Source organism: Bufo bufo, chromosome 6 (assembly GCF_905171765.1).
Source record: "Bufo bufo chromosome 6, aBufBuf1.1, whole genome shotgun sequence".
Lineage (NCBI taxonomy): Eukaryota > Metazoa > Chordata > Amphibia > Anura > Bufonidae > Bufo > Bufo bufo.
In genome coordinates this window covers 349,595,373-349,607,927 of record NC_053394.1, presented here as the reverse complement: position 1 = coordinate 349,607,927, position 12,555 = coordinate 349,595,373, and the positions used below count along the sequence as shown (strand labels likewise).

Here is a 12,555-nt window from a genome sequence, read left to right as displayed (position 1 = left end):
TTCAATTTATAAAACATTTTATTAAAAAAAATACCCCTTTCTGACATTTTTTTAAAAGTCTGAAGTCAATTCATTCAATCCAAATGTCTAAGAGAGAAATCTTTTCATAGTAAATATAGGAAGCCATGTCTACTTCACTGCAATGCCACTATTTGCTATGATTTTGAACAGTTTTTTTTTTATATTTGCTTACCCACGGTACTCAATGTATTTGTAGATAAGACCAGCAACCAGCATAGCCACAAGTGCATAATACCAAGAGCAGATAAACATCAAAGACAGACACAGGCTCATTCCAAGGAAAGAAAGAGTCCTGCAAAAGAGACAAAATATGAGACAATTCTTTAAACCTTTTTATGTGGGGCAAACAAATAAATTAAAAAGATTGTAAATCTCTTTCCCAATAGCAAAACCCCAGCGTCACCTAAAACTTAGCTTAGCAGCTAAGGTTCTGCTATTTGTTTAGAAAATGTTAAGGCCTGCAGGCTTGTCCAATCTCTTAGAAGATGGCATCTCTTATGGATCAACCGGAAGGAGAAGAGTAGATTATACCACAGTTAAATTACACTTTTGTGAAAATATAATCCATGCAAATTATTCTAAAGTCTTTCCCTTAATATAAGCAAAATGTTACTTGGAAGATCGATTTCTCTCACATAAAGGTTGTATCAAACCAACCTTTTCACATATTGTATATATTACAGGCCTTCACTCACCAGTGGTAATATTTGAAGCGAGGCCTCCAGTTGGGAGTCCTGAGCAATGTCTGAACTGCGCAGGCCAAGTTAACAAACATGTAACACATCAAGAAAAACCTGCAGTCACAGTGAGGAAGAAAAAAGACAGGAACTAGAAAGTTAGAAGCTGTCACAGAAGAATCTGAGATAGAGTTGTGAAAATAAGAGCCTAAGATGTATGTTGAGAACAAGTAATAAATTAAGAGACTAATACGCAATAAACATACATAGAAAGAATGGGAGCAACTTCATCCAGAGATGCTATGAGAATGCCAATCTCACAGATGCATGCGGTCAGCAACAAAGCCCATGTTGGTTCTCCATTAGCCTTTCCATGGCCAAAAACCTGTGTGGATAATAAAAATACAAAGTGTGATGAACATTGTATGCTAATATAATACGTTTCAATATCCACAATAATAAATATCCCTTTCATGAAATTCAAGTGGGGAGAAACTCACAATCATGAATATAGTATCCTTAAATACCAAAAAAAGTAGAATTGAGTGCATCAGATCAGGTGTAAATTATTAAAACATTGTTGCAGAGGATCTTTTAGATTCTGTTTGATATTTCAGATATTTTGTGTGGTATCAGCATACCTAAATCTAAACGGCTTTCTATGACCTTCAGAAAGAAAAGTAAGGCTCTTTCTGCAAGTAGATCAATTTTATGGCGCATTTTTAAATGTCACTGACAATTGCACGGAACCACAGGTAACCCCTTGGCATACTATCATTTACAAAGGTGCAGCCACATTGCTTGTGCACCTAATTTAAGACCAGTGTACACCAATTCATAAATTTGGTGCAACACCAGAAAAGAAAAGCTTAAAAATGACATTACAAGGACAAAAAATTATAAAAGTTGTGAACACTTTGTTGACTCAATACTTGCAGAGCTCTAAACCTCCTCTTCCATTAACATCAGTACAATAAATGTGCACTGGGAACTTAAGGGCATGGGTTTCCATGGCCGAGCAGCTGCATGCAAGCCTTAAATCTCCAAGTACAATGCCGCGCATTGGATGGAGTGGTGTAAACCACACTTTCACTGGACTCTGAAGCATATTTTGTGGAGTGGCGAATTATGCTTGTCTGGCAATGTGGACAAGTCTGGGTTTGGCGAATGGCAGGAGAACTTTATCTGTCTGACTCCACTGTACCAACTGTAAAGTTTGATGGAGGAGTGATAATGATATGGGTTTGTTTTTCACATGTTAGCCTAGTCCCCTTAGTTGCAGTAGAGGGAAATCTTAATGCTTCAGCATGCCAGGCAAACATTTTGGCAAATTGTATGCATCAAACCTTGTGGAACAGTTTTGGGAAGGCCCTTTTTGTGTTGACAGTGCACAAAGTAAGGTTTATAAAGGCATGGTTTGGCGAGTTTGAAGTGGAAGAACTTGTCTGGTCTGTACAGAGCCCTGACCTCAATCCCATCTAACACTTTTGAGATGAATAGAACGGAGATAGCGAGCCAGGCCATCTTGTCCAACATCAGTGTCTGACCTCACAAATTCCCACAGACACTCCAAAATCTTGTAGAAAGCCTTCCCAGAAGAGTGGAAGCTGTTTAATCTGCAAACGCCCTATTAATGCCTATGTCCTATTTTGATTTGGATGTTCTAAAAAGCTCCTGGTAGGTGGAATGTGTAGGCGTCCCTATACTTTTGTCCATATAGTGTATATACTTTACACAGGGTGTCCTTTTTTACATAACTGTATAAACCATAAATTAAGCAATATATAACCAGTGAACACCAATTTAGACAATTATTATTTTCAATGGTGTTCAATAAGACTTATTGTTTCTTTATTTTATTTTATCCAAGGTAAAAGTGATCTATAACATTATTGTTAGTTTTGCAAAAAAATAAAAATAACAAACACAAAGTAGCACTGTGATAAGGAACAGAAATTATTTTAAAAAGACTATATAATTGACTTACTCTAAGGAATGGTACAATGCCATCTCGAGATATTGCCTGTAGGAGACGTGGAGCACCTGTCAAGCTTTGCAAACCGGCTCCACAAGTAGAAAAGAATGAACCAATAACAATGACCCAGGGTGATGGCCAGGACAATGTTCCCACCACTAAATTTCCATTAACAGCTTCTCCGAATCTACAAGAGATAATAAAATAGCAAGTTTAAATCTTTGCTTCTAAATTATGCATATAACACAAACTATGCCTTTGGGAACAGATAATTTCAGAACTGCTAAGAACACCATGTTATACAGGAATGTAGAAAAGAGGCATAGAAAGGCAGAAAGATCTAGCATGTGTTAAAATCTGTCAAAAAGTTTAATAAATGCTGGACCATTCTGCCTTTCTTTTGAATGCAAGTGAGGCCTGTGTATCTGTTTGACTCAGTCTTTCCTTTCTATATTCAGCGATAGAAGAAAGTTGCAGAGCAGCACACATGGACCTCGCGACCAATCCGGAATGCACCAGCCGTGATAGGACCACCGATCCACAGCAGTCCCATAAGCAATGGTAGAAAGTAAAAAGGTTCATATCAGCATGTCCGGTGTGACTGTTTATTGGGAACCAAGAGTGCACACACAAAAGGATACAAAGTTTCGGCTATGCAATAGCCTTTATCAAGTATACAGATACAAAAGAGTGAACAGTCATATATACAACAGAGTGGCCACCCATGTGGCATAGTGTAGCCAATAGGCTAAAAGGTCAATCTCATCAGCACATGTGTTATAATTAAAATGGTCTGAGCTCCAATCAGACTAATGATAAATAAAAGTTACGTATACCCACACATCATTGAGACTCATCCACATACCTTAGTCATGTCGGTTCCCAAAGTCGGCGTCTCAACAGACCTACTGCGCATGTCCGTGACGTCATCACGTTTCAATATGGGCGGGCCGCCCTCACAAGCATCCGCGATGCGGCCACACCTCATACTGTGACTACAGCACCCACAACCAATGAGCGCTCATACAACAAATCAAATGTTGAGCTCATCGTCAGCCCACGTGATCGTCACCTGACCGGCAAAAGGTCCTAGATCCACCTAATAGTAAATGGGTAATTCAATGACAATCTAATTGTCACTGAACCTCGGCTTAGGGAAAAAAAGAGGGCAATGGATGTCGGCATATAATATGGAGCTAGTGAACCTAAAAAATTGTACCACAAGGGGACAACTAGTAAAAGTGCAAAAATACAATGTGAATCATATATCTTAGAGTATGTAAAAACATTATATATATCGAATCGGACAGTAGTAAATGAAAATATTCTACCTATCTACACTGTTAACATTGAATTCAATGTTAAGTCCCTGGGGTTGTAGGGATTGTAATGTGAAAATCCATTTTAACTCTTTTTTTCCTCAACATGCGCTCCCTATCACTTCCTCTCTTGGGGACCTGAACAGAATCGATGACCCGGAATCTCAGTTGGCTGACAGAGTGTCCACAATCAACAAAATGTTTAGCCACCGGCTTAGTCATAATTTTTTTCCTTATAGTGCTTTTGTGTTTGTTGATACGCTCCCTAATCTCCATGGTCGTCTCTCCCACGTAGATCAAACTACAGGGGCAAACGATCATGTAGATGACAAACCTAGACCGGCACGTGTAATATTCTGCAATATTGAATCTCTTGCCATTGTATGGGTAAACAAAAGTATTGCCTTTCAACATGTTCCCACAATTACAGCAATTATTTTCTCTTTAGCAATACCTTTTACCAACAGTCACGCGGTGTGGCCATGGGGTCCAACATGGCACTAACTTATGCCAATATTATGGCGGAGGTCGAGGACAAATTGGTATACGCATCACAGTTTCAACAGTGGGTCCTGTGCTGGTGGCGCTACATCGACGACATTTTCATGATTTGGAGTGGTTCGATGGACTCCTTGAATGAGTTCCACCAACATCTTAATAATGGTGTACCCGGGCTTCAATTCACTGTGACGGCCTCTCCTGAGGAGTTGCAGTTTCTTGACGTCAGGGTATACCGTGAAGGAGGTGTTTTAAAAACTAAAAAGCCTACAGATAGGAACAATCTTCTAAGATATGACAGTAATCACCCACGCCGCATGCTTGACTCCTTACCCTGGAGCCAGATGCTGCGTGTGAGACGAGTGGTGTCTGATGATGACAAATGTATGGATCGCATTGATGAGATGTGCAACAAGTTCTCCAATAGAAGATATCCAGGCAGGCTGCTAGATAGGACGAGGACCAGGATCTCCTCGGCTGAGAGAGTGTCCACTTTTCAAGCTTCTCCTAGGAGAAAGAATACGGGACACATCCCGTTTGTATCCACCTATGGCAATCAAAGTGCTGATATAGCACAGATTTTGAGAAGGGAGTGGCACATTTTGCATAGGGGTCTCCCTACAGTAAGTGAATTTTACAAACCGCCATTGATGGCATACAAACGGGGTACTAATCTGCATGACAAACTGATTAAGACTGACACGTGTGATGTTAATAGAGGGGGCCAGACGTATTTGAAGCCCAGAAATTGTGGGAACATGTTGCTGTAATTGTGGGAACATGTTGAAAGGCAATACTTTTGTTCACCCATACAGTGGCAAGAGATTCAATATTGCAGAATATTACACGTGCCGGTCTAGGTTTGTCATCTACATGATCGTTTGGCCCTGTAGTTTGATCTACGTGGGAGAGACGACCATGGAGATTAGGGAGCGTATCAACAAACACAAAAGCACTATAGGGAAAAAAATGATGGATAAGCCGGTGGCTAAACATTTTGTTGATTGTGGACACTCTGTCAGGCAACTGAGATTCCGGGTCATCAATTCTGTTCAGGTCCCCAAGAGAGGAGGTGATAGGAAGCGCATGTTGAGGAAAAAAGAGTTAAAATGGATTTTCACATTACAATCCCTACAACCCCAGGGACTTAACATTGAATTCAATGTTAACAGTGTAGATAGGTAGAATATTTTCATTTACTACTGTCCGATTCGATATGTAATGTTTTTATATGATACTCTAAGATATATGATTCACATTGTATTTTTTCACTTTTACTAGTTGTCCCCTTGTGGTACAATTTTTTAGGTTCACTAGCTCCATATTATATGCCGACATCCATTGCCCCATCTAATGCCCTCTTTTTTTCCCTAAGCCGAGGTTCAGTGACAATTAGATTGTCATTGATTTACCCATTTACTATTAGGTGGATCTAGGACCTTTTGCCGGTCAGGTGACGATCACGTGGGCTGATGATGCGCTCTACATGTGATTTGCTGTATGAGCGCTCATTGGTTGTGGGTGCTGTAGTCACAGAGTGAAGTGTGGCCGCATCGCGGATGCCTGTGACGGCGGCCCGCCCATATTGAAACATGATGACGTCATGGACATGCACAGTAGGTCTGTTGAGACGCCGACTTTGGGAACCGACATGACTGAGGTATGTGGATGAGTCTCAATGATGTGCAGGTATACGTAACTTTTATTTATCATTAGTCTGATTGGAGCTCAGACCATTTTAATTATAACACATGTGCTGATGAGATTGACCTTTTAGCCTCTTGGCTACACTATGCCACATGGGTGGCCACTCTGTTGTATATATGACTGTTCACTCTTTTGTATCTGTATACTTGATAAAGGCTATTGCATAGCCGAAACGTATCCATATGTGTGTGCACTCTTGGTTCCCAATAAACAGTCACACCGGACATGCTGATATGAACCTTTTTACTTTCTATCCTTTCTATATTCAGTCACTGGCAAGTCTGCTCTTCAAGAAAAAAAAATGAATCCACCCTTTTCTTATGGCAGAAACAGCCAAAACGCTTGTTACTTTCATTCATTCGCGTCTTCACTACTATAACTCATTACTAATTGGTCTCCCCTTCAGTCTGTCCTAAATGCAGCAGCCAGACTAATCAATCTGTCCACCTGCTACACCGATGCCTCTAGCTTGTGCCAGTCACTTCACTGGTTTCCCATCTACCACAGAATACTGTTTAAACTTCTGAACCACAAAGCTCTCTACAGTGCTGCACCTCCCTGCATATCCTGCATTATTTCTGTCTACCACCCTACTCGTGCTGTCCGTTCTGCCAGTGATCTAAGATTAACATCCTCCATAGTCCGAACCACTCACTCCTGTCTTCAAGACTTTTCTCGAGCTGCTCCAGCTCTCTGGAATGCACTGCTCTGGACATTCAGGTTCATTCCCAACTTCCTTAGCTTTGAAAACACATCTTTTTAGGCAAGCTTATCATGTTCCCTACACTGACTCTTCCCCGTTTTCCCCCTGCCCCTCATTTTTCAGAACCGAACGTTATCTTCTCCATCTGCACTACTCTATTTAGTACAAGGATGGCTGGATCACTTAAGAAAACAATCAATGTTACCTTTTCCTCATTGACTGTAAGCTCTTGCGAGCTGGGCCTTCACTCCTCGTGTTTCAATTGTATATTAGCCTGTAATCCTTTGAAGTGTATTTTGTTTTGTATATGCACCCTCTGAATTGTAAAGTGCTGCAGAATATGGTGGCGCTATAAATAGATTATTATTATCTACTATCTTTGCATCGGGGTACTGGTGAGCTGGCAACATTTTTTAGGCATGTTCATCCAACAGAAGCTCTATAAAACTATGGTATCTCCTAAGTTAAGACTTTTACAGTGTGGTACACTAGCAATCATTTTATATTTGTTTCACATAAAAAAAACTTTTAGGATACTTACTTGTCACGCAAAACAACACCTTCTATGCAGGCACCAAACAGAATGACAGAGGAAATATCTGTTCTGTTGTAAAGGAGAATCTGAAACATTTGACTTATGAAATCAAAAACAAACTGGTCAAATAACAATGATAAGGCTAGATTTACTTTGAATTAGTTAAATAGCTATTTTAGCAGCATCATATGCTAAAACTGTACAGTCATACAAATTCAATTAAAAAAAAGCAGTATAAGGGTATGTTTTTACATGGCATTTTCGGCACATTTTAATAGACAAAAAAATACTTTTTGGTAAATTTAGCATATTTTTTATATACAATAATAGGTTAACTGTGGCATCTGAACAGTTAAATGTCTATGTTCGGAGTAGTCTCCGATCACAGACGCTGCCAGAAGATGTTGCCAACCGGTTATAAGAAATTTGTCAGGTCTGGCAAGCCCTACTAAGTGCAAAACTACATGAATATTACTGCTTCCGCTGATCTTGGGTTAGTAATTTTGTATGTCTATATTCACTCCCTTTCCCCCACTGTGCACTTTCAAAGCAGACCAAGAATACATTGAGAAGACTTATCTCTATTATACATGCATTCTCGGCAGTCCTCTCAATGTTTTCCAAAGCTAATTTGCAGGCACATAGCAAGGGAGCAGGGGTGAATATGGACATACAAATTAGTGATCCAAGGTCACAAGTACTATTCATATACTGCTGCGCTAAAAGGGAATGGGTCACCTCTATTTTTTTCTGTCAGTTAAAACAAGATTATTATGCTCTTCAATATATTTATCAATGATCTTGTAGAAGGCTTGCACAGTAAAATATCAATGTTTGCAAATGACACTAAACTGTGTAAAGTAATTTACACTGAAGAGGACAGTATACTGCTACAGATGGATCTGGATATACTGAAGGCTTGGGCAGAGAAGAGGCAGATGAGGTTTAACACTGACAAGAGTAAGGTTATGTACATGGGTAGGAATAATGCAAGTCACCCATACATACTAAATGGTAAAACACTGGGTAACACAGACATGGCAAAGGACCTGGGAATTTTAGTGAACAGCAAACTAAGCTGCAAAAACCAGTGTCAGGCAGCTGCTGCCAAGGCCAATAAGATAATGGGTTGCATCAAAAGGGGCATAGATGAGAACATAGACCTGCCACTTTACAAATCGCTAGTCAGACCACACATGGAGTACTGTGTACAGTTCTGGGCTCCTGTGAACAAGGCAGACATAGCAGAGCTGGAGAGGGTTCAGAGGAGGGCAACTAAAGTAATAACTGGAATGGGGCAATTACAGTACCCTGAAAGATTATCAACATTAGGGTTATTCACTTTAGAAAAAAGACGACTGAGGGGAGATCTAATTACTATGTATAAATATATCAGGGGTCAGTACAGAGATCTCTCCCATCATCTATTTATCCCCAGGACTGTGACTGTGATGAGGGGACATCCTCTGCGTCTGGAGGAAAGAAGGTTTGTACACAAACATAGAAGAGGATTCTTTACGGTAAGAGCAGTGAGACTATGGAACTCTCTGCCTGAGGAGGTGGTGATGGTGAGTACAATAAAGGAATTCAAGAGGGGCCTGGATGTATTTCTGGAGTGTAATAATATTACAGGCTATAGCTACTAGAGAGGGGTCGTTGATCCAGGGAGTTATTCTGATTGGAGTCGGGAAGGAATTTTTTCCCCCTTAAGTGGACTTCTACCTCACAGGATTTTTTTTGCCTTTCTCTGTATCAACTTGCAGGATGACAGGCCGAACTGGATGGACAAATGTCTTTTTTTGGCCTTATGTACTATGTTACTAAGATAGCGATGCATATCCTTTTTTGTGATCTGTTTTTATTTGTGGATTGCAGAATTTTGTATTCTATTTCCTGGACATGATTATGGGGGCAACCTTCTTGCCTGAGCTGTGGGCAGCATTCAGAGATATGCATTACAGCAGCCACCATGTGCCATAGACACAATTGTCTAGTGGGGACTCAATGGGGGACATTTACTAAGCATGTTGCACTATAAAGAATGGCGTTTTGATTTGCACCAAATATATCAACAGTTTTTTCTAGAATTTTCACCATAAAGAATGCATCAGGCCAGAAATGAGTTATAAATGTCAAAGTGGGCAGAGCTATCAAACTGGTACATATTACTCCTCATTTATCATCCTTTTATCGGCAGAAATGGCTCAAATTGTTGCAGACAATTAAGCCAGCTTATGTGGTGGTGGTGGTTTGTGTAAAAAGTCGTATTTATGGAATAAAGATGCAACTTTTTATCAAAAAGTCACATTTATGAAAAGCGAAACCAACTTGTAAGTATTAAAACAGGATGCAATTATTTTTTCTAATATGAGCTAAACTGCAGGGTTTTGTCGGTAAACGGACATCCAACAAAAACAAAACAATAACAAAAACGTTGCAAGTGTGAAACAAAAGTCGCAATTTACGAGTAGAAATGTCACAAATATGCTTCAAAAGTCGCAATTATGTTTCAAAAGTCTCAAGTGTAATCTGGTAGGGAGGTGGCTGAAATGGCACATTTTAATTTAAATAAGTTGCATTTTAGTGCTGTTGGTGTTAAAATGTTGCAAATCAAGAGAAATAGGCGAATAATCAAGTTGACATTTTAGAAATTCACATTTTGTAAATGGTGTGCGCCTTCTGATATATGAGGTGAAACAAATCACCAGTTTTGATTTGTAACTTTTGTATTTTTTGGTGCAAATAACGCCATTATTGATAAATGTCTCACATTGACTTCTATGGGATAGTTTTCTAGACTGCAATGTGACCTGTGCAGAGGTCATTGTACAAGGAAAAGATAGATACATTTTCATAAGCGCCTATTGTGAATGGCAGATCCTGTGTTATCTACATATAGATGTATCATCTGTCATTGTGATTCTGCTTATGATGAAAAGTGACCATGTGGTGCATATTATTAGGCTTGTGGTGCAAAAATCTAAGGATTTTAGGATATTTTTAAATATAGTGACATAGAAAATTAAAAATAACTGCCAAAAATGATTTAAAATAAAAATCTGCTGCACAATGTTGTGGTCCCCCCCCCCCCCCAACACATATACATCTATAAACAGAGTGGGGTGGAAAAGCTAAAACATAACTTTTAATGATAGTAATTAAAATATTATGGGGGTAAATGATTCAAAGGAATTTCTCAGAATGCTGCAGGTGTGAATATCAAAAATGCAATCTCTCTAGTGAATCATATTAAAGTCCAACCAGAGTTGGCCTTACTAGATAGGCTTCACAGACAGACCACGACCTTGGGAAATCAATTTTGTAAGATACCGCTTGATTGGATCTCTCAAATGCCCAAGTGCAGTTGCTTAGATGCTGCATGTGGATGAATGGTTCCGATGAGTGCTGCTGTAAAGTGAACAGCAGTAAGTGCTATTACTATCCCTTCATAAGCCTGTATGTTAGGGGGGAGGGATCCTATCACACCCTACCAATCTAATACAGAGTATCTCACCTTGAAAAGAACGACCCCATCTGGAATCGGACATTAAAAAGGCCCCTCACCCTACAAAATGTCCCTCACACCTAGTCCCAACATGCTTCATCCAGTAAGGACTCTTCAGGGGATAAGGGTATGGAAAAGCAACCTAAAATAGGGTGGTTAGGAAGACATATATATATATATATATATATATACATATATATATATATATATATATATACACACCTTCCTAACCACCCTATATATATACAGTGGATATAAAAAGTCTACACACCCCTGTTAAAATGTCATGTTTCTGTGCTATTAAAAAATGAGACAAAGATAAATCATTTCAGAACTTTTTCCACCTTTAATGTGACCAATAAACTATACCACTGAATTGAAAAACAAACTGAAATCTTTTAGATGGAGGGAAGAAAACAAAAAAAATTATGTGGTTGCATAAGTGTGCACACCCTCTTATAACTGGGGATGTAGCTGTGTTCAGAATTAAGCGATCACATTCAAAATCATGTTAAATAGGAGTCAGCATACACCTGCCATCATTTAAAGTGCCTCTGATTAACCCCAAATAAAGTTCAGCTGCTCTAGTTGGTCTTTCCTGTAATGTTCTTAGTCGCATCCCACAGCAAAAGCCATGGTCCACAGAGAGCTTCCAAAGCATCAGAGGGATCTCATTGTTAACAGGCATCAGTCAGGAGAAGGATACAAAAGAATTTCCAAGGCATTAGATATACCATGGAACACAGTCTTCATCAAGTGGAGAAAATATGGCACAACAGTGACATTACCAAGAACTGGACGTCCCTCCAAAATTGATGAAAAGACGAGAAGAAAACTGGTCTGGGAGGCTACCAAGAGGCCTACAGCAACATTAAAGGAGCTGCAGGAATATCTGGCAAGTACTGGCTGTGTGGTACATGTGACAACAATCTCCCGTATTCTTCATATGTCTGGGCTATGGGGTAGAGTGGCAAGATGAAAGCCTTTTCTTATGATGAAAAACATCCAAGCCAGGCTGCATTTTGCAAAAACATATCTGAAGTCTCCCAAAAGCATGTGGGAAAAGGTGTTATGGTCTGATGAAACCAAGGTTGAACTTTTTGGCCATAATTCCAAAAAATATGTTTGGCGCAAAAACAACACTGCACATCACCAAAAGAAACACCATACCCACAGTGAAGCATGGTGGTGGCAGCATCATGCTTTGGGGCTGTTTTTCTTCAGCTGGAACTGGGGCCTTAGTTAAGCTAGAGGGAATTATGAACAGTTCCAAATACCAGTCAATATTTTCACAAAACCTTCAGGCTTCTGCTAGAAAGCTGAACACGAAGAGGAACTTCATCTTTCAGCATGACAACAACCCAAAGCATACATCCAAATCAACAAAGGAATGGCTTCACCAGAAGAAGATTCAAGTTTTGGAATGGCCCAGCCAGAGCCCAGAACTGAATCCGATTGAAAATCTGTGGGGGGATCTGAAGAGGGCTGTGCACAGGAGATGCCCTCGCAATCTGACAGATTTGGAGCGTTTTTGCAAAGAAGAGTGGGCAAATCTTGCCAAGTCAAAATGTGCCATGCTGATAGACTCATACCAAAAAAGACTGAATTTTGTAAT

General features: G+C 39.7%; 1 protein-coding gene across 1 annotated transcript in view; it reads right to left on the bottom strand.

Moving 5' to 3' along the window:
• The window catches only part of SLC12A5 (solute carrier family 12 member 5), a 92,023-nt gene that overhangs the window by 12,919 nt on the left and 66,549 nt on the right, over nucleotides 1–12,555 (bottom strand). The window contains exons 11-15 of the mRNA XM_040435082.1: nucleotides 7,442–7,499; nucleotides 2,686–2,860; nucleotides 965–1,083; nucleotides 717–815; nucleotides 194–313 (exon numbers count right to left, since the gene is read on the bottom strand). Of these exons, the coding sequence (XP_040291016.1) occupies nucleotides 194–313; nucleotides 717–815; nucleotides 965–1,083; nucleotides 2,686–2,860; nucleotides 7,442–7,499 (571 nt within the window). The remainder of the gene's footprint in view (nucleotides 1–193; nucleotides 314–716; nucleotides 816–964; nucleotides 1,084–2,685; nucleotides 2,861–7,441; nucleotides 7,500–12,555) is intronic.